Source organism: Falco punctatus (genome assembly GCF_963210335.1).
Source record: "Falco punctatus genome assembly, chromosome: 2".
NCBI classification, from domain to species: Eukaryota; Metazoa; Chordata; class Aves; order Falconiformes; family Falconidae; genus Falco; species Falco punctatus.
The window spans coordinates 24419812-24445305 of NC_137581.1; the positions used below are offsets into that span (position 1 = coordinate 24419812).

At 39.9% G+C, this 25494-nt stretch overlaps 1 protein-coding gene across 2 annotated transcripts; it reads right to left on the reverse strand.

Annotated features, from left to right (window-relative positions):
* On the reverse strand, positions 1–25487 carry HSPH1 (heat shock protein family H (Hsp110) member 1). 2 transcript variants are annotated; one of them, XM_080377515.1, is made up of 18 exons: positions 25244–25487; positions 24423–24480; positions 19182–19322; positions 17326–17448; positions 16021–16120; positions 13106–13239; positions 12376–12620; positions 11236–11464; positions 10180–10286; positions 8716–8849; positions 5814–6019; positions 4935–5066; positions 4065–4202; positions 3526–3651; positions 2887–2994; positions 2671–2790; positions 1355–1516; positions 1–862 (listed from the first exon to the last, which is right to left on the reverse strand). In XM_080377515.1, exons 1-18 carry the CDS (start codon positions 25348–25350, stop codon positions 662–664), a joined length of 2571 nt encoding a protein of 856 aa, XP_080233641.1. In that variant the 5' UTR covers positions 25351–25487; the 3' UTR covers positions 1–661. The 2 variants fall into 2 exon arrangements, with proteins under 2 accessions (XP_080233641.1, XP_080233640.1); XM_080377514.1 differs by lacking the exon at positions 25244–25487 and adding an exon at positions 24739–24883.
* Between the last annotated feature and the right edge of the window lie 7 nt (positions 25488–25494).

Here is a 25494-nt window from a genome sequence, read left to right on the forward strand (position 1 = left end):
TATCAGTAAAATGAACTTTATTTTAAAGCTCATTAAAAAGCTTCACAATAACACTAACAGAATTAGCATTTCCTTCATTTTATGTACCCCACATGAAAAATGTATTGTTTAGCAAGAGATGAAACGTAAGCGTTTCTGCATGCTACTAACACATTTCACCATCTTATCAGATAATAAGTGCTTTGGACTGCAATAATTAAAAACCTTAGAACAGAAGTATTTCTTCTGGAAAGTCCTTATGAACGGGACAGACACTGGCTCTTTATTGACATACCCAATCAGATGTCCAGACGAAAGAAAACTACCTTGGCATCTACAAATGCCTACGAAGGTTTCGATTACAACCTTTTGAAGGAGCAGTATATTTCAGAGCAAGGGCTTCTTTTCATCTTTAGTGATGCACACGGTTAAATACTGCACAGAAGCTTAGTATGAACTCAATTCCACAGGAATCTGAAAGTTACCAAGGCAATTTTCCTTTTAGGATAGTCATGACCAACACTATTACTATTCTTCCTCCCATAACACAACATATTCCAGACAAGTCTTAAGAAAAAAATATAAATAGTTCCCAAAACAATGCATTCCCACCCCCCATCACATACGACAGCAAAAATATCTTCTGTCATGGGATGAAATAATTTGCTGCAAGTGCAGTGGTTTAGTCCAAGTCCATGCTAATGGTATTTTGATCGCTTGGATGACATTCACCATTTTGTTGAGGCATTTCAGAATTTTTGTCATCTTCTCCCATGTCTTCAGTTTTATAATCACTCCGTTCATTTAATGGGTTTTCTTCCTTAGGAGAGTCAACTTTTGGTTTTGGTTGTGTCACAACAGGTTCACAGACATTGTTTAACTCCTAAGAGTAGGGGAAAACACGTGGTCAGAATAGACATCAAGGACCCAGCCATTAGTCTCACTCCTGTGAAGAGACCCGTGCCCAAAAGATTTGAAAACTTGCTTCTGTGTGTTTCCCCGAGTCCAAACTGACAAGTACTTACTGTACCCTGAAATAAACTGGTTTACTTTCTCAAGGTCTGCAAGCAAACTTCTTCAATAATATTTTGTATTTCACACAAGTTTTTTTCTAAGACTATTTTGGGCCTACCAGTAACACTGAAAAACAAGCTGAGTGTTTAAGGTGACTGAAAAACAAAATGTCAATAAGCTCCAGAGAATTATATACAATATAGTACAGCTTCTCCGCTTTGCACTGAATCTCCCTCTGTCCATACTTTCTAACCACCTTTTAAGAACGCCAGAGCAGTAAGACGAAATTGGGGGAAGAGGGAGACAGATACCAGTCTAGTTTTAGAATCAGCCTCTAAAATTAGTTTCCTTCAGTACTTACCTGTAGCTTTGCCTTAATTTCACTTGAACGCACAGCTGGATCCTGATCTAAGCTCTTCTTTGCTTGTGCACTCACAGCATTATTCATCCACTCTATCATTTCACTAACACACTTCTCTACTTTCATCATTTCCATTTCATCGATATGAATGTATTTCTCATCCTGCCCAAATACAAGTTTTTTATATTAGTTAGTAATGTCAAATTTACTGTCATCAAGTTATGCCAACAAGACTATCCCAATTACCAACAACTTATAACCTTTACTGATTTTCAAAATGGTTGGCCACAAGACAGATCTGTTATAGTGAGAGACAAGAAATACAGATATCAAAATAAAAGCTTCCTTTGCCCAACAGTCAAACAAACCTAGTTCACAGAGGGAACACTGCGTGACCTGTTTGTGAAGCTTCTGAAGTAAAACATTCTTAACAAAAACATCACCTCCCTCCTGGACATTCTTACACAGGCCCAAGGTAGTTTAGACATCACGATTCTGCTGTACACAGAAAGGATCAGAGTTGTATGACTCTACAATGACTCTACAATTCCCTACAATGCCACAGTTACACGATTAACTGGTGTCAGGAGAAGTACCTACCCAGCAACGCAACCTATGTTTAGCTAAGAATACTAAACATGGTTTCAAGTCCTAAATGTACTATTTTCCATGATGCTGGTTATTTCAAGAATGTGTAATGCTACGGAGTGACTTCACTTAATAACAATTTTGTAGTCTATAGCTACAAGGACACAACTGTGTCTAATGCAAGCCTCAATCTCAAACTGAATTAGCCTGAGTGTTGTGAGCTGCCCTATTAACTCACAAAGTTGAAACCCAAGGAGTAAATTTTCAAAGGTGTGAATGCTTATCAAGAAAGTAATCTTCAAATACCAATGGCAAAAAAAAAAAAAAGCCCAAACACCCATATATAATAAAGCTGGATGTTTTAGTTTATCCTGAGTAGCTTTTACATTACTGCTTCTCACCATGGCACAAATTCTTGCTCCCAAAAGAACTAGAAGATCACACTTCTAAAAAGAGTCAGATTAGCTTTTAAAAGATCAAGAATCAGACCACAGCCTAACCTTCACTCTTTTTAAGAATGTCCCTTTTGACCTGAAAACATCCAAACTGAAGATATGACATACTGTGCAAGATTCTTTGAGTACTGGGAAACATTTGCGGTGTTAAATTTCTGACCTATATAACAGTTGATTGCAGCTCATCTGAAAGTGAATTTGAAGGCTCTGCCAGCTGGTGAGCCTCAGTGAAACACTATGTGGTAAAAAAAAAGTTACTTTGAGACCACTTACTTTATTCCTGAATTCCCCAGCTATTGTAGCATAATACTGGAGCCTGTGTCCCAATTCTTCTAACAGCTTTGGTCGTTCTTCTGCTTCTTGATAGCGCATTTGAATTGGAGTACCCAATTTCTAGAAAAAGCAGTTTGTATGTTTTATGATCCATTAACACTTCTTAACATAGTTTTTTTGCAGTATTTTGAATTTTGGGCATACTAAGAGACCTACCTTTAAATCCTCCAATTTGTCTACATACACCTGCTTAGCTTCGTCCTCACCCTCTTCATACAGCCAGCCTTCTGTCTCTGTTAGGAGTGCAGAGAACCCCTGCAGATCCTATGTGCCAACATGTCAAACATCAAGATATGCACCAATTGACTGTGTTTGTCTTACAGTAACAGGACACTGGCAAATATACACATTAATTCTTAGCCTCCTACACAAATATTACATTTCTACTGCAGCTTTTGCCTACTAAATAAGTCACTCAAACAACACCAGCTTCTGAACTGAAAACCACATAAATCTACAACATAGGTAGCGTTTATATATAGTCTTTTTATCCTTGACTAAACTAATGCTTGGGGTGCAGTTTTAATTCACATTTTTGGTTAAGGATACAGCAACACAGCTTCTCCTTCTAGTCACCAATTTTATTTGGAAACAAAGATTTAGCTTGTTTGTGACAAAATTTATTGTCAATGATATGTACCATTTCCTAAACCTGAACCTAACTCCCAGCCATAATTCAAATGAGTTATTGTTTTCAGCTGTTTCCAGGATGACTATGAAAAAGCTTGACAAAGGAATATAGAATAGGTATTTGGTATCAGTATTTTCAGAGACGCTCCTGAAACCATAACCTACCTTTTCACAAACAAATTTCTCATATGGTCCAGACAACTTGTCCCTGAATTCATACACATATTCCTCCACTGCATTCTTTGCATCATTTCTTTCTTTCTCCAGTTTATCTTGCATAATCATCTTCCCCTGTGTAAACACAGAAAATATTAAAAAACACCTATGTTCAAACAGCATTCTGCAAATCACAGCTCCTGTAAAACACAGTAATCTCCCACAAGCCTCTGCTCATGTAACTGTTGGAATTCACTGCTACGCAGTAGACTCATCCAAGGAAATGGGTTGCACTTCTCTGAATTACAACAGCTTGAACCAATCTGTGATGTCATCCCACGGATCAGTGCTCTCATACTATTGCTATAGATAATTCAACTGACAAATGTTAATCAGAAAGATTATATATTAAAGTTGGACTGCGTATTAGCTTGCTGTAAATAGAGTCCACGCTCCAGGGTTACAGTGTAAGATCAGAGGGTGGCTTACAAAGCAGATGAATGGTTAATAACTGCAACCAAGAAAGCAGTATAACCACACTAACTCACCTCTGTTTCAATATACATATTGAGGAGATCCTTTCCTAACTGCCAAACCAAGTTCGCTTCAATAGGTAGTTCCACATTCTTCACTTTTATCTTGGGCTTTTTAGCTTCTGGGGGCTGATCACCTTTCTTCTCATTTGTCTGAGTTGGAGAGAAGAACAATAAGATTATTTTCCTGACTTCCTTCTGATGAAGTAGCGCTATGAGTAAAGGAACATTCACAGGAAGAACATGAAGAGATTTTCTGTGTTCTTTCAGAATCTTCAAAATATACTTGTGAGGCACTTTCCTTTTGGGGATTCCACTTACTGCCCTAGTCTCCTTACAGTCTATTTCATGGACTCTAAGTACTACTGAGCTACATTTCTCAGATATATGGTGTATTTGCAGGTTTTCCAGGAGCATCCACCTGTAGGTTAGCACTTCACTAGCAATGCAGACAGTGGTAAGGTTTTAACCCAAAATATTTTTTCATCCTACACAGATGAAAGAGCAAACTACTGGCAACATCATGCAGGTGTAATTTTTTCACCTAGATTATTTCCTTTTAGGTTTATGAATTCCTGATTCCAACTACTCTCAGGCGTAATAAGCTTGGCCTCTAACAGCTGTTAAACAAAATGAAATGTCTGCAACCAAAACAAATTAGCTGTACAATACTGCATAAAGACAAAGAGAGACTTCTGGCAAGAATTCTTTTGCAAACTCTGTATGAAAGCAATCATGAGATATATATGTTTTTCACAACAGAAAAGGTACAAATGTGAAAAAAGTTCTGAGCAACAAGTTCCTTTTTTCCCCCCTGAAATATATTACTATTTTAAAAGCTACCATTATAGAGCATAACATTTTCAGAGTTAAAGGGTCACTCACTTTCTTGACATCTGGGATTTTGTTTTCTTCAGAGGGAGGTTCTGATGAAGGGGGAGACTGTGACGTTTGCTGACCATCAGTTTGTACCTGGGACTGTGTTCCAGCCTCACTGTTCTCTTGCTGGATATTTTTCTGAAATGAAAGCCCAGGCACAAAGGATGTAGAAGGCATGTGCACTTGTATTTAATAAAAGTTATAGGGCACTTCACTTCTGACGCACATACCGCACAAAGTGCCCTACAAAGCATTCTGTGCACACGCAGAAACACACACGCTTTAACGGAGATACAGACCAAGTGTAAGTTCAGAAGGACTTAGTGAAAATGCTACCAGTGGCAGGCTTGCAGCATAATACTTGTGTGCATATGCTACCACTTCCTCCTACAGAAAGTGGCTTTTAATTTACTGAGTCATAGCTTTCAAGGTTTTTTTCCTTCTCAGAAAATAATTAAAGCACCACGTAACCATAACAATGCTGCATTATTCCCCAGCGTTCCCCTCCCCTTCAATGCTGTAGAAAACAATCCAGTTTTCCCTTTCAAAGTTTTTTTAAACTTCACACAAAAGTCCTTTAAATAGAGAACATGGATGACTAATAACGCAAACCAAGTTTTTCCATTTAGAACAGTCTGATAACTCTGACAGCTGTAAGCAACCCACCTGCTGCTATTTGGCACTTTGCCCAATAACTGCTTTCAAAATCCACCACTTTCAAGATAGCACACATTTTCTCCTACTCTTATAAAGACATTGCCTTTCCCGACAGCTATGCACATCTCAAAATTAACCTCATAAGGCGGCATTTTTCTTCTGGAGCATGTAACAGCAGAACACACTTTAATCGGTAAGGACATTCACACACATTAGAGGTCAACTTACATCACTTGATTTTTCAACAGGCCTCTGGTCCTGAGACTCCACTTCAGTCTCAACACTGACATCTTCACTCTCTTCACTTTTGGCTGGTTCTACCATGGACGCAGTGGACACACTGAAAATGCCGTGAGTATTGACACGGACTTTCACTTTGACTTTAGACTTCTCACCATCTTTCTGGGCTGCCACATTCTGAATAACATACCTACCTAAATCAAAAAATCAATACTCACACAGTGGAATTAAATAGGTAATATTACAGACCCAGGAAGACACCTCCTTTTTCTTCATAGAGAACACATTTTCTAAATATTCAATGAAACCTCTATGCTAGTCTCATGGTCTCCAAAATGAATACTCCAAAAAAAACCACAACCAAGTAGTATGCCGCTTTTCAGCCAACTTTACCTTACAAATCAAAAGGGAAAAACGTTTATTTTCATTATCTAGGGCAGGTTCTCCTGCCACTAGTAATACAGAGTAAATAAAAAAACCTACAAGCTTGTTCTGCCTTACTTGTGCTAGCTGTGATGCTATAGCGGGATGAAAGAAAGCTAAGCAAAGATATAGTCTAATGCCAGTGTGTCCTGGTTTCAACTGGGATAGAGTTAATTTTCTTTTTGGTGGCTACTGCAGGGTTGTGTTTGGGATTTGGGAACAGTGTGGTCAGGGACTTCTTTGTTTCTCAGGCCTTGCCAGCAGGAAAGCTGGAGGGGCACAGGAAACTGGAAGGGGACACAGCCAGGACAGCTGACCCAGACTAGCTAAAGGGGTATTCCATGCCATATGACATTGTGCTGAGTATATAAGCTGAGGGGGTTGGCCAGGGCTGCCAGTCATTGCTCAGGGACTGGTTGGGCATCAATCAGCAGGTGGTGAGCAGTTGTATTATGCATCACTAGTTTTCTTTCCTCCCTTCCCTTTAGATTTCATTCCTCCCCTTCTCCCTCCTTTTCATTATAGTTGCTATTGTTATTATTATTGTTCTTTTGGGTTTATTTTATCTCAATTATTAAATTGTTCTTATCTCAAGCCTCAAGTTTTGCATTCCTTCCCAATCCTCCTCTCCTCTGGGTGAAGGGGAGTGAGCAAGTGACTGTGTGGCACTTAACACTGCATCATGGTTTAACCCCAGCTGGTAATTAAGCAGTATGTCTTTTTAATACAAATTACTGCCCAACATAGAAAGAGTATTTCCGTAAGTGTTCTTTTCAGCTTCTAACATCCATGTCAGTCTGCCATTACCTTTTACTGTAGGGCAGAACATAATTGTTTTCTAACTCCTGTAATACTTAAAACAAACATTGTGAAGCAGAGAAAGAGACAGACAACTAGTTTTAACAATAAATCAATGATCAGATCTCCCTGACATTAAGAAGAGACATTTTTCTTGCTCACTACATGGTTTTATGCCTATCACCAAAACAGTGACCTGGAGATCACAATGCTTGTATAGTTGCAAATCACAAGTACACCAATTTCATCACAGGCTGGATATATGCATGCTCACACACCCCATTTCTTCATCAATATGTCTAAGCCACAAGTATACAAGTTTTTACCTGCTTACTTTATAGGCTAAAGAATGTAATTTCCACTCTTGTAAATCCAATAATAGTGGAGTTGTGATCTGTCCTCCCTTCTGGTAGTCTCATCACAACTACTAACTCACCCACTGAGCTACTAACAGATTTGTTCTGAGCAGAGTTAATCAGCAAGTGAGCTGAAACCAGTTTGCAGAACAGCAGTTAATCATCATCTTGTTTGTTAAAGCCACATAAACTGAACAGTCATATATCCCACCGTCCGTCTTTATGGTAAAAGTTTACATGAAAGAAAGCCTGTTGTTTCTGTAACTGCAAAATATTGTCCTGGTTTCTAAGACATATGGTATTTGAACTAACTAATTTGAAATAACTAATTTGATTTGAAGCAGAGAAAATAACAGATGTTTCCTGGTAGAATAATAGTTTTTGGTAACTGGTAACTTAGTGCATTAGATATCAGCTGAAATATTGGTAAATCAGATGGAGATGGTTCACCCTATATGTTCTCCCACCCATTTTAAGAATATTTATAAAGCTTATATTTAACACAAATTCTGGTGATACTGTATTTTAACAAACAGGACAGCTGTACCGTCAAATACTTAACCAAGATTTGTCATTTCTTCTACCACTGAAAAAACACTGTTGAGCTTCCTAACAAAACAAGCAGTTACTTGACAGCTAGCAATAGCTTTCTCTTAATTTTACATGCAAGCATACAACACTTCATTGCATGCTTAGAATTAGAACTCAAGAGCAATTATTTCATTGGCCTGTCTTTACCATCACAGTCGTTTCCTAACCACGCTATAAACTCTTTGTAATTGTCAACATTGTAATTTGTCAAAAAGGATGAAAGAGCTGCTTATAAACGGGACCTAGACAATACAAATCAATACCGTAGTCTTGTGGCTGCCACTATTTCAGACTGCCTTGATTAAAACCTATTCAGCACTATACAAAACCATCGGAAAAAATAACAGGTCTTGAATTAACCAATTGAAGTTACTTATACGTAGGAGATATTTTTACAAGTATTCCTAGATTGCTTTAGCGATAAGCAGAAAAAAAAAAAAGATTAAGAAAGTTATCTTTTGCATTGATAGCCCCATTTCAGTCCTGGACATTCCACTGTAGTTTCCCCTCATTTCTTCATTGGACTGAAGTAACTTTAGGAGGCAGAAAAATAAAAGATTCAAGTTCAGTTATCTATGGAATGGAAGAATTGAAAATTGAGTGCTTCAGGCACAAACCCCCTAAATATATGTCATGTAACTGTACTGTAACACACCACAGTTGGAGGACTGATTTAAGACCAAACAATGTGAGACAAGACCAGCTCCAGGACACTTACTTACCAATTTTTGACTCAGGATATGGGACTCCATTAGGATCAGAATAAAAAGCTTCTAACTCAAATGGACCTTTCCTATAGAATGTAAGAACCTTGGAGAAAGGTACTGCATGATTTCTGCTGAAGACCTCATGAACCCTATAATTAAGGGAAAAATACCACTTTTAGCAGATTGATTGAGCTGAAAGGCTTTGATCTAGGATCTTCAGGAAAACATCACCACGTCTTGACACATTTACCCTTCTGAACAAATCCAAGACAGACGCTTCACTACTGTAAGAAAAAAATTACTGTTGTGCACTGTAAAGGAAAATTGTCCTCTTCCACTAATTTTGACTCTCAGAAGCAAGTAAGTTTAGATGTAGGTGGCAATTCAGTGACAGACTATCAGCAGACCTCCAAAACCTGTTTCCTGTAAAAATATTGTTTTGAGCTTGGAATAGCATAATTTAAACCATTATTTGCACCCTTCCTCAGGTAGTCTCAAAATGCTAATTATAGCTCTGTTAATTCCTTACTCCCTTTCTGTAGCTCAGTTGAGAACCCTGACTCCAGATTATTATTCATTCCTTGATGGAACAGAAATACAAGCAGCTTTTTTCATGTTCTTCCTCTAGGGTCTGTCAACTATTATGACAGCCTGATTTTAACTTCCAACTAAGTTTTGTCTCTTAAATGGAAGGATCTCGTCTATGAACCTAAATATGAGAAAATAAGAGCTTCACCTAGAATGTAAACCCACAGGTTGCTCTCAGAAGCATATGTTAGAAAAATTAGGATCTGCACCTATACAGAAAACAGACAAAAAACCAGAAAAGGCTGAATTGCAAAGAATGAGAAAGGTCTGTCTATAACTCTAAACTTCCCCAAAAATTAAACTCTGACCTCTTTACATCCTAGACAGCAACTGCGTTTCCTACAGACATGGCATATTTATTAGCAGAGATATGAGTCTTAAAAGGCACTGCAATTGCAAAAAAATCTCATATGAAACCCTACGAGTTAACTAATTTTTTGTTTTCAGCCAGATAACTAGCATCCATGTAAACACACAATATTTACATAACATAGCACATAATGTTCCTACTAAAATAAGAATCCAGATAGGTGTTAGGAGTACCCTTAAGTAAAAAAGCCAGAAAGGAAACTGGGACCAGGATCCAGCAGTTCTAGTTTATTTTGTGTTCCAAAACCTGACAAGCAGATAAGGGTAATGCAGGACAAGATATTGGTTGGTAGCTCATTCAATCATATTTTTTAAAAATCCTTATTTTTTAACATAAGAGTGGTTACGGTTAGAATTTCAATGCATGCCTTTATACAATCTCTGCTGCCGGCCGTCTCTGGTAGATGGCCTATAGGTTTTCTGCATCAGAATGCCAAGATCCTAATTTAAATGCAACCAAGAACATTATCCTTGAATTATGAAGGCCAAAAGCTTCCCAGAACTGTAGTTTAAGCCACCTACCCTTCAGTGTCCTCTGCTTCTGTGTTCCACAACAGAGATATTGGAAATGGTGTAGCATCTGTCACAGAGAATTCTCTCACTTTAAAAGCTGGAGAAAGAATTGCACACTAAACAAAAAACAGACATGCATTAAAGTTGGTTAACTGCTCTATTCCACCCAACCCCAAGACAGCTAAACAGTTTAAACAAGAAAGAAAACTGTGTTTACTTTACTAGAACAAGAGCTAGGCAAATTTATTGATTTCAATGGACTACGACAAGAAAGCAGAAATCTCATGCAGAAGTGTTCATACCCTTTGGGTTAATGAGACTTTTAGCCTTGTACTTATCATAGCTTGTGAAAAAAAGTAACATACTAAAAGACCAGGACCGTAAAGAATGGAAGTGCTGTATTACTTAGTCCTAAAAGAAGTGGTGTTTATTTTACAGGTCTTGCTTCTTTCCCTGGAGACAACTGAATATTAGTGATGGAAAATAATTACCGAGACAGGGTAAAGAAACAAGTCGAAGAAGAGAGGGTGAAATAAGAGAGTAAGTAAAGCAGAAAAGGAAGAAGGCAGAGTGAGTAAAATACAGTTGCTTGTAAAACATAGTTCACTAGTTGAAAACGGTAAAAATCGTGGGGAGGGAGATAAAATAAGTCTGTTTCACATTGATGGGAAGCTGGATACCAGAAAATGCAAGCTTGCAGTGCTTTGGGGTCTCCCAAAACACTTCTCATACATTTTGCTGATTCAAAGTATCTCTTCCCTCAACTTGACAGTGATTTAAATTTTCTTCATTGAAGATCCCTAGATCCTGTTCTTTTGAAGAGTAGAATGCTTACAGATTATACCCAGCATCAGCACTTTCAGTGTAAGTACTGCACCACAGGGTAGCACTCAGGTGTTTTTAAACAGCATAGTCCCATGAAAAGACCCAGTGCATATGTATGTTACCTTGCATATTTTTTAAACGGACCACTTCTGCAATGTCTCGTAACTGCTTGGCTAATTCTTCACAGAAGTGCTCTCAGGAAGTTTATCTTACATTTATCAAGTGTTGCCAGTACTATACCTGCAAAGCACAGCCCCTAGCTATGGCTTCATCTGCATTCAGTGTCATGCTGACATCCTTGCCAAAGAATTTAGCAATCCTCTCTTTGACAGCAGGAATGCGGGTTGCTCCTCCCACAATCTCTACAGCAGTTACATCTTCCACTCTCAGTTGTGTTTGTTCCATTAATGAAAGCAAAGGGATCTCTATCCTTTGCAGCAGGTCAGCACACAATTCTTCAAATTGTGATCTAAGGAAAAAAAATATGAATTAACCAAAGACTGCCTGTCCCATCACTAGGATTTCCTGGTATTTGTTTCCAAACTGATACTGACTAGGTTTGTTAACTACACTGCAAACAGACCTTAAAGCTAAACCCCTGCAAGTAGACTGAAGTGACAACCATAGACAATATAGTGCATGAAAAGCTGCTTACAAATTTTCCTATGGAGTTATCAATGCAGTTACATAAGATAAAGGTATTGTTTGGGCAGGTGCTATGTATTTGTTTCTCAAGTAGAGGTTACAGATAGCAATCAGAAAACATTGATACTTCCTTTCAATTAAAAACTGTTGCCTCAATACTGGAGGGAAGAAAAATACCCCACCAGTCTCTTGGCAGTAGTTACAGGACTAACAGCAACTACAAATTAAGTTATGCCTGTGAGTGTGTGCAAGAGACATGGACTTAATTTACACTTGGGCCATAATCAAGTCATCCCCCATCAAGCACTGTTTCTGTCCTCCATTTCTCTGTTGATATCAACAGTACAGTATGAACAGAAAAAGGGAACAAAGCTTCAGTTGTTGCTGTCTTAAGAGCAATATGGGATCTAGGTTATCTAAAACACACAGGAGGTCTAAATACGCATCCAACCCCCTCTGGGTCTGGTTTACATGCATCAACCCATGGTTTTAAGAATGTGTCATTGTACAAAAGGAATTCAAGCTTCTTAATGCATGCATTACTACACTGAAACATCGCTCAGCTAGCTGAACATTACGTTTCACTGCCTTAGTTATTCTAGTATTAAAAAAATGCCACAGCTACTTAGCACCTGCACTTAGTTTAGCACAGTAAATTTCTTTCAAACACAGAAACACTCGTTTAAGAAATACACCCACCAAAGCAACTGCCTGTATTGCACACTAGGAACTCACCTGCTCATTTTTCCAGACACATCAGTATCATTCATGAAACACTCAATATTGAGGGGAATGTCAGTGCTATTTGAACTCATTAGTTTCTTCAGCTTTTCACATTCCTGATACAGGCGAAGAAGAGCTCGAACTTTTGCTTTTGGATCCAGTTTGTACTTTGATTTTATTTCTGCACTGAAGTAATCTACTAGCTTTCCATCAAAGTTTCTTCCACCTAGGAAAGGGTCAAATGCTGTACCAAGTACCTAGTTTGAAAGAACACAATTATTTAGTCTTATACTCAGTAAAAAATCAAATTGGGCAGCAGTCTTCCAATATCAGCAAGCCTCTGCTTCAAGAAAGGCTGGGGGCAAGTCAGCCTATCCTCCAATGCACAGGCTTCAGTACTTCAATGAGCCACATCAGCCAGAAATTGCTGTTCAGTTTTACAGTAGAAGACTATGTAACTAGGTGACAATACTAAGCGCTCACAAATTAATCCATACACACATTTAGACAAAACAAACTGTATGATAGCAGTTGTATCGTATATCTTACACTGGGGTACTGCAAGGAATCTACAGCTGTTTGAAACCATGCTAATGAAATGAAGGACACAAAAATCTTAATCTTTTGACCCACTGCCACTTTCCATGCATTAAATTATTTCATAATTTTAAAGACAAGGCAAGTTTACAGGCTGTTTAATTCTAATGTCTCAAACCCTTCTATTTTCATTTAATCTTACTACCTTTAGCTTACTCTTGTTGAATGCACAGGCTGATACTTGAAATGCAGAATGTCCCATATCAACAAAGACAACTATCCGTGGCTTCTCTTCAGGAGCTGGAAGGTCTTGCTTATAAATTCCATAATTGAGAGCCACTGCAAAACAAGTGTCAGATATTATCCATGCAATCTCTAATGAGTCTCCAATTGCACGTCATCATATCCCTGTGACTATTAAGCTACAGGATCAAGACCAGCAAGACCAATACCTGTACAAGGTCTTACCTACATGGAAGCTTTATTCCATCAATATACGTTATAGGATCTGAGAAGCAAAATATCCTCAGTTACATTATTTGCTCTCCAAGTGTCTAAGCACACAAAACTAAGGCGCAATAATCCTGCTGGGGCGGTCTTTACTTTGATCTGTTTATTAACAAATCTTTTTCGCTTTGCATAGTAATCAAAACCACAAATAATCTTTACAACAAAATCCAGTTTTGTATTTACAAGGAGTATTTCCCAGTCATGAAGGTTTTGTCTGAGAATGGTATAAATGGTCAGCAGAGGCTGCAAAAGAGAAGAATCTACATCTATATAGGCTATCAGGCAGGGACAGTTTGTGAAGCGCATCGAAAGTGTAAAACAGAAGCCAGTGGGGCATGTAAACGCAGGATGATAAAAGTCAAAGAACAGAATACAGTTTTGAATCAGCATTTATTCTGGATAGATAGCAGCATCAGAGCTAGACAAGAGTCTGATGCAGTAATTGAAGGTAAATAAAACCCTAAGAGAGTCTTGGCTGCGTGGTTAAATCAGAAAGGCTGAGATTTTGGCATGAGATAGAATGTGCAAGGATGTATATTTGTGTATGACAAAAAAACCAAAATGAAGATAACAGCCAGGGTATTGAATTATCAGGCAAGACAGCTGCGTTAGGGAAGGTGGTAAGGAAAGCCAGGAATACATGCTCTAAAGAGCAACATTTTATAGTCACAAAGACATTCTCTCACTTCTGTTTCATGAAATGTATCTGTTATATCCTTGAGATCTAGATTTGAAACTGTATTGGGTCTGTTCATTCTCATAATATTTGTATTTCTGAGCAGAACAAACACATTGCCCTTGTTTCTAAGCTAAAAATAAAGTTATGAATGAAACTTGGTAAGTCACAGCAGAATTTGCCTTTAGATAAAGATTTTTCTTTCTGCGTTACTATACCTCAGAACCCCTTCCCCAAAGATATAATTAAAGATTCATACATTTAAAATATTAGAAAAACTTGGACAGTACTCATTAGTCTTGCAACGTGAATAAGAGAATTGTAAATGTTAAGTACTACACAGTAAAGAAAGGCTGCTGGTGCTGCTAAGGGGATGAAAGGGCTATCTGCTTTTCTGGAAACCATCCATCTCAATAGTAAAGCTTCCAAAGATGCTTGCTAAAAAGTCTTGAAAAGCTCTCAAGGTTTTTGAAAGGCCAGACTGGCCTGATATGTTCTGCCAAACTAATAAAAAGGAAGTGCCAACACCTCTTCTGGCAAGACCTTTGGTTGGCTCATATCACCCCACTGTTGAAAGCCCACCTCTGAATTGGTGTGAAGGATTATTTTTGCTTTGGTACTGGAAGGGGTTGGAAAGGTACTCTCTTTTGACTGCTAAGGCTGGAAAACATCTTTTTTTTCAGTCCTACACTAATTTCTTTCTTTATGGATACAAAGTTTCTTCATAAACACTTTGAAAATTGAATTTGAAGGTTAAAAATACAGGGCTAGATATTTGTACTTGCTCCTCCTGTCTCCAGTCACCCTAAAGATGTACAAGACCTGTATTTCAAAAGAATCCATGCATATGAGACAAAGCCTACCAACTGTGGGGTCCACACTTACCCACCTCAAGAATTCACACTACCACACAATCCCTGTAGCACTCTGCTTTATAAACAAAGAATTAAGCTAAAGCTAGGTGACAGAAACATGCACCTGTGGCTTTTGCAATGATACTGTCAGGCTTGCTCTGTGTTAGATGCAAATACCTAGTGCGCAATGTAAAGGTAATACTAATTAAACAACTACGTTTACTAGAAATACTATATATTACCATTCAGTTAGTCATCTGAAACCAATGCTGGAAAAAACATTTAAGATACCACTCCATCAATACATATCTAAGATTGCTTTCTCCTTAGAATTTTAAAATTCAAAAAGCATGAATCCAGTTGGTGTGCACCAAACATGCTTGCATGGAACATTTTTCTAAAGTAACATCTTCCCTACTTATGTAACTAATGTAGGTAGTACAGGTTCTGGTACAGACCTCTACTTCCCAACCCATCCCCCAGGAAACAAGTGCTAGTTACTACACCATCTGAAAACAGGGAACAAATGCTCTCTCACTAAACACAAACAGAAAAACTTAAGACAACAGGGTAAGAATACTTGTTTTAAGAAACACCAAATGAGCTCTTTGTTCTGCCAATGTGTTTTTAGAGCTCCAAACAGATTAGCAAAGGAGATTAATTGCCTTTTTTGGGGGGTATGTGTTTTGAAGCCACAATTGCACTGACAAATAGCCTTGGAAATTACTAGGTGTTGACAACCAAGGAACTTCCTTTAGAGTGCCTAAATCCCACAGCTGTACATCGTAAGATTTCTTTCATGAAGTCTTGACAGTAAACCAAATGGACAAGTAGTCCAAGTACATGTGGTGACTTCTAAGTAAGTACTCAGGGAGGTAACATATCACTAGGTCTCAATCTCTTCTACCTGTTCACACAGAAGACATTAAAATGAAAGACTGTAAATCAGGAAAAATGTAAAAACTTGTTGCTCTTACGTCTCATATCCAATTTTTCAAGTCAGTCCTGTTTTTTAGAGTATCTAATTGCATCCTCTATCACAACTTTCATTTGCAGAAACTGCTATTTTACCCCACTTACCTGCAGTCATGTCATTCATTAACCTAAGACAATTTAATCCAACAATCTGAGCTGCATCCAGAAGGGACCTCCTTTCAGCATCTGTGAAAAATGATGGCACCTGAAAGCAAACAGGTGAGAATGGAAAGTTATTTCCAGAAAATGAAGTATCACACCCTTTATTTGAAAGTACTCATTTTAAAACTGTATCTATTCCTCCTCTTTGAGGAGGACACATGTTCACTACAAGTCTTTTAACATGCAACTACTGTACTGAATCGAGACTTCAAGTATTCTCTGCAGTCAAGCTGAGTCTGAATTAAATGTGCATCAGCTAGTTTACATGAGCACGTACTAGCAAGAAACAAGTTATTTGTATACAAATTCTAGGAACCTTAATTACTGGTGCTAAATGTGAAACTGGGCATTATGGAGACAGACATGGAATAACCTCAGTCAGAATTAGCAGATGTACTCCTGTCCAAGAAACTAAAGGGGAGGGGAGGCAGTGTGCAACAACACAGAAGTACAGCAATGTTACAGATGTGAGAGATGCAAAGTAGTAAGGGATAACAAATTAAAAAAATAATCCGTTTTGGCCAAAATCACTTTGGGCAAAGAGTGGTAAGAGAATCTGAATTCACATGCTGAAAACTTGCTACAGATCTCCAGCATTGGCACTGGACAATGACCTCCAGTGTCCTCAGGGAGGTAAACTACTACATCAGAGGACACTAACTTTCCAGGTATTGACTGGAGAACAAACTCTTCTAATTACAGAACTAAATATTCCTAGGTGCAATGTGAGACAGATTTGTTCATAGTCACTGAAAACAGAGGCAGATGTAATTTTATACTCTGGCTTTGTGATGCAATGACTGTTCTTTATCTGAGGTCATTTTCTGTGCAGTCATAAATCATAAAAAAGTTAACTTACTGAGAGGATGAAGATAAACAGGACAGAAACTAAAGTTTTCAGCTGCCACAAGGTAAACCTTGATAAACAAAGGTATCTTCTATGAGTAATCAGCATGCTTAGTCACAGAAACAAGATGCAGCAGAAGGGTATATACCTGGATCCCAGAAATACTCTGGGTCCAGAAATTCAGACATCTCCAAGAGAATGAGTTCATGAAGTGGGTCAGGATCTGGAATATGGAAGAGGCCCTGGGATTTCTTTAAGTCAAAAGCTCTAAAGCTAGTTAGGATTAATCCCCCTGTAGGTGCTTATGCAGTGTTCTACTTTACTCTACATGAATAGAAACAAAATGCCCTCAATAGATGAAGTTAAATGACATAACGTTCCTGTGCAGTACAATTACTTACAGAAATAACACAGTCTGTTACTGGCTTTTTCAGGTTACTCTCTGCAGTCTCCTTTAATTTAGTCAATAACATAGCCGAAACCTGTTCCACACTGAAGATATGCTCCTCATCCATGTACATGACCTGGATAGAATAAATAGGTAAAAATAATTCCATTGTTTCAACTGGAGGAAAGATTATTTATATTTAATGTTTTTTGATGCACTGCTGAACAACATCAATCATGACATGTTTCATTATTTCATTATAGAACTTCACTTTACAATTTAATTTCCCAGTTGAGTGTCTACAGAAGCAGTAATTCCATTTTCACAGACTTAAAACATCAAGAACCGTATCAACTCTAGAAGAAAATGGCTACGAAGTGATTTAAAGAGTGACACATGTCTAAAGTGTCTCTAAAGCTAGACATGATCACACAGTATTCTGCAAAAAAGTAAAAACAGCCATCAATTTTCAGACTGCTGCCAACTGCAAAAAAGTCCAGAATTACTTGCTATTTTCTGTTGAGATTTTTATGCTTCTTCTCAAATATGTGAAGAACCGTTGCACAGTTCACCTATGCACATAAAACTAAAAGCTTAAGATTAAGCTCAGCAAAAAGAAATTTGTTGCTCCCTTACCAAGAAATTGTTCTTGAATCACCACTTTTCTGTGCAACAGAATAAGTGGGCAATGATGAAGCAAAGGAACATGTTACAATTGAGTCTTGAAAACAGCGTTTGCCTTTTATTCACATCAGTCTAGTTTGGGGAAAGATTAAGCATTTCAGTTCTAATAGAAAAACTGTTCTCTAAACATCCCAGTCTTACTGAATGTTACTGAAACAATTCTTAAAAGTTTATCCACAGCTAAATAGAAAAACCCATTAATTTGTTCTCCAAACAGCCTGAGAACAAAGAAGAAATTGCCTAATAGTGGCAAAACAGTGCTACTTGGTTTCTCATACAGGAAGAGACTCTTAAACACACTGTAAATAAAGTTCACATTTCATTGTAATCTGTCTGAACTTACCCATTAAGCTCAAGTCACAAATAATGTAAGAAACAGGATCTCCTCTTTTTGTAAAGCTTGACTGCTCTTCCAGTCAGAATTATTTCTAATATATAATCTCTTCTGTAATTTATTCATTACCTAGGCTGGCTACATACTGAATTGCTGAGGCACCAGCTCAAGGCGTGGAGAAAAGCAGCAAACTAAATGCACAGCTCTAAGTCAGGGTCTTCATTAAAGAAGCAGCATCATGCTATGCCAGCAAGGCTTCATTATTGATATTTTTAACTACCTCACTAAACAAATACAATGTTATTAACTGCATCTATTCTAGGAAAAGCTAACATTTTATCAGAAAACTCCTTGAAATATAAGCAAGAATCAAACCTGCAACATGGTACAAACTGGTTTTGAACATCTGTTGCAAGTAACTTATGCCAGGCAGTCCACTAAAACATGTCACTCATTTACAGCAATTATTATAAAGAAGAATTCATACTACTTTATAAGGATTTTGTAAGCATGTAACTGTTGCAATACATTCCACATAAATGTGAGAAAGGTTAATACTTCAAAGCAAAACCATATGACCTCATAATTATCCTAGCAGTTTTTCTGCTGGGATGTTTGAGTTGAATGTACAATTTGCCAACAGGGAAGCTCACATTTCAGCAATTACTCACAAACGGACGTTAATTTGCTAGTTAACATCCGCTGTTTAAAGGTGAAGCTGCTCTTCAACAGAAAAGTTAAAGAATATCTTTAGGGTTAATTAAAAGAAACCCGTATTTTCATGATTAGGTGCTGAGAAATAAAATTTTACATTTAACTATATAACCCCAAAAAATAGACGGCAAATTTACCTTTACTCCAACTCCACCATTCTTCATGGGAACCAAATCATAGCTCAACTTCTCTTTTTCCTTCTGAACAAAAGGATCATTAAATGCACGGCCATGGAATCTCTTGAAGTTAGATACCGTGTTGTGGGCATGAGTAATTTGCTGTAAAGAAATACAGGATATTTAGAAATCCACTGATTTAACCAGCTATGTTCAGTGCTGGTCTGTAAGCCTCAAAGCATCAGTCAAGTTTTAAGACAACTGGTCAGATCTGCATCTGTAACACCTGTAATTACTATCTGATACTTGATATCAGCTCATTACTACAAAAGATTATAGGACTCAGACATAGATACCTAGAGACCATTACATATTAATTATTACAAGGATTATACATTTACCTCTAAAATCTTGAGGCAATCAGGTGAGCAATAACAGGATCTTAGCGTCTACTGCTTTAGTCACCTAATTTGGAATCACAGAATCATTTAGGCTGACAAAGACCTTTAAGATCATTGGGTCCAAAAATTAACCCAGCACTGCTAAGTCCACCACTAAACCATGTCCCTAAGCACCACATCTATGCATTTTTTAAACACCTCCAGGGATGGTGACTCAACCACTTTCCTGACAGCCTGTTCCAATGCTTGACAACCCTTTCAGTAAAGACACTTTTCCTAATAGCCAATCTAAACCCCCCCAGCACAGCTTGAGGCCACTTCTTCTTGCCCTGTCACTTCGTAGTTGGGAGAAGAGACCAACACCCACCTGCCTGCAACCTCCCTTCAGATCACTGTAGAGTGATAAGGTCCCTCCTCAATCTCCTCCTGTCCAGACTAAATCCCAGTTCTCTCAGCTGCGCCTCATCAGACTTGGGCTGCAGACCCTTCACCCTTCTGTGGACATGCTCTGCCACCACTACATCCCTCTTGAAGAGTGGCCCAAAACTGAACACAGGATTTGAGATGCAGCCTCACCAGTGCCACTTGAGTACACAGGGACAGTCACTGCCCTGGTGCTGCTGGCCAGTTTCAGACACAAGCCAGAAAGCTACTGGCCTTCTAGTCCACCTGGGCACACGGCTGGCTCATATCCAGCTGGCTGTTGACCGACACCCTCAGGCCTTTTTTTGCCAGGCAGCTTTCAAGCCGCTTTTCCCCAAGCTTGTAACGTTGTGTGGCATTGTTGTGGCCCAAGCACAGAATCGAGCATTTCTCCTTGTTGAGACTCATGCCACTGGACTCTGCCCACTGATCCAGCCAGCACCCAGACCCCTCTGCAGAGCCCTTCCTACCCTCAAGCAGATCATTGTCCCCCAACTTAGTGCCATCTTACAGCTTTCTAAGGGTGCACTCGATCCTCTCATCTAGATCATTGATAGAGATCAAACATGAGTGGCCCCAGCACTGAGCCCTGGGGAGCACCACTTGTGACTGGCCACCAGCTGGATGTAACTCCATTCACCACCACTCTTTGGGCTCGGCCAAGCCAGCTTCTAACCCAGCACAGAGGACACCCATGCAAGGTATGCACAGCCCACCTCTCCAGGAGAATGCTGTGGGAGATCATGTCAAAGGCTTTACTAAGGTCCAGGTAGACAACATCCACAGCCTTTCCCCCGTCCACTAAGTGGGTCACCTTGTCACAGAAGATCAGGTTTGTCAAGCAGGACCTACCTGCCTTTCATAAACTCATGGCTGGCTGGGCCTGATCCCCTGGTTGTCCTGTACATGCCAAGTGATGGCACTCAAGATGACCTGCTCCACAACCTTCCCTGGCACTGAGGTCAGGCTGACAGGCCTGTAGTTCCCTGGATCCTCCTTCCTGCCCTTCTTGTAGATGGGCATCACACTGGCCAACCTCCAGTCAACTGGAACCTTCCCAGTCAGCCAGGACTGCTGATAAATGATAGAAAGTGGCTTGGTGAGCCCTTCCATCAGCTCCCTCAGTACCCTTGGGTGGGTCCCATCCAACCCCATAGACTTGTGTGTGTCTAAGTGGTGCAGCAGGTCACTGACCATTTCCCCTTGGATTGTGGGGGCTTCATTCTGCTCCCTGTCCCTGTCTTCCAGCTCAGGGGGGCTGGGTACCTGGAGAACAACTGGTCTTACTGTGGAAGACTGAGGCAAAGATGGCATTCAGTACATCAGCCTTTTCCTCATCCTTTGTCACTATGCTTCCCCCCACACCCAATAAAGGATGGAGATCCTCCTTCGCCCTCCTGATGCTAATGTATTTAGAGAAACATTTCTTTATTGCCTTTTAAAAGGCAATAAAAGGTTCCCCAGTTCAGGAAATCCTGCCGTGCACACTGCTGGAGCACTCCACTGCCAGTCCTGCTGGGACCTGAGCTGCTCGCCTTGGCAGCCAAGTGATAGAATTTAGACAGAATTCAAACAATTAAAGATAGGAGCCAGCTTCACAAGTAGTTGCAATGCTTGTGAACTGGCACTCCAATCTCAGCCACAGCACCTTCAGCTGTTCACTTTAAAGCCCATTACATTGAAGGGCAAACAAATGTTTATGCAGTTACTAAGTTTAACACTAATAAGTCTCCCCACATATTTCACCCTCCCCCTGTACTTTGAAACCACGTCAAATTCTTGCACCAGAGCACAGAAGGATACAGCACACAGACAACAACGAGAAACTTGACACTTTTTTGGTAACAACTGCAGCTCAAAGGACATGCTAAACTACAATGCAAGCTCTCCTCAGAACCAACTGTTCTGGAACAGCACTCATTTATCAATAATACAATGCAGAACAGAAACTAGACCAGCCTAAAAGAAATACTGCAAGTTATGTCAGAGCAGAATTAATCCCATTCTATTGGGGAGAAGCATGGTGTTCTCTCCAGAACATATTTAGGCAGGCACCAACAGATCGCACGGTAACTCAAATGATAGGCATACTAGGGAATGTTTCTAGCATTCACAACCCTCAAGGAAAGCATCAGTTTCTTATTGCATGCAAAATTTCCTTTCCATCATGGAACTGAAGAATTTGGGCTACATCTTGTATTAGAAAAATATGCAACTATGGCAGTTCAACAGAAAAGCTCCCTGACAAAGGAGCAAGCTATATCCATATATTAAAGAGTAATTTTCAGATAGCTGTGTGTGTGGAAAGAAAGATGTCACATGGAAATCCCCTACTGGGAATCATCCTTGGTTTATTCTAATCACCAAACAGTGCCCAGCATTATTAGTAAGAGCACAGGTTAGTACAGGCTAAAAATCACGCCAGGAACTATTCCAGTAGTTTAATGCAATAGAGTGTGCAAGATCGTTTCCCAGCACAGATTCATTTATTTGTAGAGCTGTAAGTTAGAATACTTACTTGATTGCTACGTAATTCAGAGCTGTAGTGCTGAAGAACTTAGAAGCACAAATTATTACCATGCAGTGGGCAGAGAAGCACACATTCTGGTAGCTTTTATAGCCTAATTTAGAATTAACCTCAGAGCCTTTTCTAAAAGAACAACCTTAAAATATTTTTAGACTAATTGTATGCCATTAGGTCTGCAGCATATTTTAGTATCTTCCTGCTTAGTCACAATTACAAAAGCTGAGAATTATGGTCTGTTAACCAATACACTGTCCTCATCTCCAATGCTACCAGTAACCTAAAGGAAAAAAATTCTTTGATAATTTGCTCCAACAGCAGCTCCTCAAGTGTTAAAGTAAGAGAGTACCTCTGAGTATTACAACTCTCTTACACAGAAGTCAGTCAAAAATTCTGGCTTTTTTCTTCTGTTTTGCATTGGGCTTGTTTTTGTGTTTGGTTTTTTTTTAACTAAACCTTGTTCAAATGAAAGGGATCATTTTACTCCTTGATTTAAGTACCTGCTACACTGTAGGACAATGAAAATAAAACTCTTAGTTGTCTATGTCAAGAAACTTCTACACTGATGAAAGAAGCATGATTTAGATCTCAGATGGTCAGCCAAGCTGGACCACTTACAGCAAGAAAAATAAAATGATGAAGGATTTCAGAGCATTTAAGTATCACATTCTTTTCTTCTGGCAAAAATACTTAGTTTCAACTGGTAGGACAGCCAAGCATGAAAGACTCAATATATTAACATCTCATAAAAGTTTAGTCTGAAGGCAACTGAAGTTACAGGTGGTCACTACTGTAAATACCTGCAATCTGAAAGACAACCTACTCCACTTTCAGCTTAGCTCACATTTTCAACAGCATTTTCTGGAATAACCTAACAATACTGAAGCACACTTGAGAGTACATAGGATTCAGATCACTTGTTGTTTTGAGTAACAACTCTTTTCTGTACAATGATGAATCATACTAGTTTCCGAGTTGAAATAGTGGAAGCAGTCAAATAAACAAAAAAGCAATGCTAAAATGAAATTTAAGGAAAAGACACAAGCACATATACTTAACTCAGTATTCCAAATTTTAACCTGTAACTGGAAGTATATGTGTGCTTGTGAACATGTAACATGTAACATGTACCGCCATGGCTGTTCAAAATTAAGAGGGAAGCTATTACAGTGTGGAAAAAAGCGCCTCCTTTAGTGATCTCTCCATGGAAACTCACTGCAGTCCTTTTACTACTACACGAGATCTACACAGGCCAGCAAAGGCTGCACACTTGTAACCAGCAGCAGTTACATTAACCTAAGGATTTATTTAACCATTACACTTACTTATTCTAAAATTTGTCAAAATTTAGCTTTCCTTCTACATTGAAAATACTACTTAAATGAAGAAGGCATTCAATCTTTCAGAGCATCTCAATAAGAAAAACCCCAGAACAAAAGTAAGGGTTTATGTCTTCAAAGACACAGGCACTTTTATGGTATATACCTGTTAATGAAACCAAAGGTAGTAAGGTACCTAAATAGCTTTAAGAATCTGAACCCACACTCTCCCTTTGCATCTAATTTTAAGAAACTATACACAGCATTTAAAATGTTTTTCTTCAAGTGCAAGGAAAATCCTACATACAACCATACGGAAAAGAAAACCAATACGCTTAAGTTGTCAGAAAAGGAACAAGTTCAATTGGAAAATACTACCATTAATGAAAGACAGAGCAGCAACATTCTAGCAAAACCATCCTGCATTTCTCTGAAGGAAGCATGGCAGCATAGTGCAGCATTTCTAAAATAAAAGGCTTGAAGGAAAATAAAGTTGTTTGTTTTAAACTACGGCAAGCCAACTGCCTTCACTGTCACTTGAACACTTTGCATAGGCCGATTTACTGTTATGCCCAAACGCCAGGAAACAACCTACCTGGTTTTTAGCTGAGACACCAATAGCTCTGTTTTTGGATCCAAACGAAACCACCGATCTGAAAAGAACAACAGGCTAATGAACTCTGTACTGACCACAAACCCAACAGAGTTCTATCACAGATACGTTTTCTACAACTACAAATAAAACACCAAAGTCTTCCCGTTGAAGCACCGTTCTTGAGCTTGCAGGAAACCTCTACAAGACACCTGCCAAACTCAAAGTCGGCTTGAACGCAGGACTTTCCACGACGGTTTATCTGAACAGTTACACACGATGGTCACCCTTAAGAGTCCACATCCACACTACACCTTACCCATCCGTGTCTGGCTGCTCGTAACTTTACAACTAACTCCCGCCTTGCGCCTGCGGCTTTCTCCAGCTGACCTCAGACCATAGGAGAGCTGCTCGGGGGCAGTTACAGAAGCCCACCGGACGGCGGGGGGGATCGGGGGCTGCGTCTGCCTGTTCCCCTGTCCCATTTAAAGCGGGCTGCCCCGGCGGAACCAACCCAGCCCGCAGCCGCCGGCCTCCCCGTTAGCCGGGCAGCCCCCCCGCCGCGGGCCAGCCCCCCCCCCCCGTGCCAGCGCCCGCAAGACACGCTGCCCGCCCCGCCTCACGGGGGCCCGCAGCCGCCCAACGCCTGCCCCCCCCGCAGGGGGCCGTGAGGAGGCGGCGAGCGCCGGGGGACGCGCTGGCCCCACAGCGGGCGGGCGCCCCCCCCCGTCTGGAAGCTTCCAGTACGTTCCACCGCGGGCTCCCCACCGCCAGCCATCGCCTGGCCCCTGCTCGCGGGAGACCCCGCAGCCCCCCGCACTCACGGCGTGCACCGGTCGCTGAACTCGTTGGCGACGGTCTCGATGCCACCGGCCCGCGCCACGGCGATGTAGCAGCTCTGGAAGCCCAAGTCGAAGCCCACCACAGCCATGGCCCCGCCACCGGGGGGGGCCTCCGCCCCGGCTCGCTCCCGGCGCTGCTGCGGCCGCCGGCCCCGGTACGGCGAGCGCGGCGGCTCCGTGCGCAGACGGAAGAGGAGGGCAGCCGGCACCGCCGCTTTAAATATGACAATGAG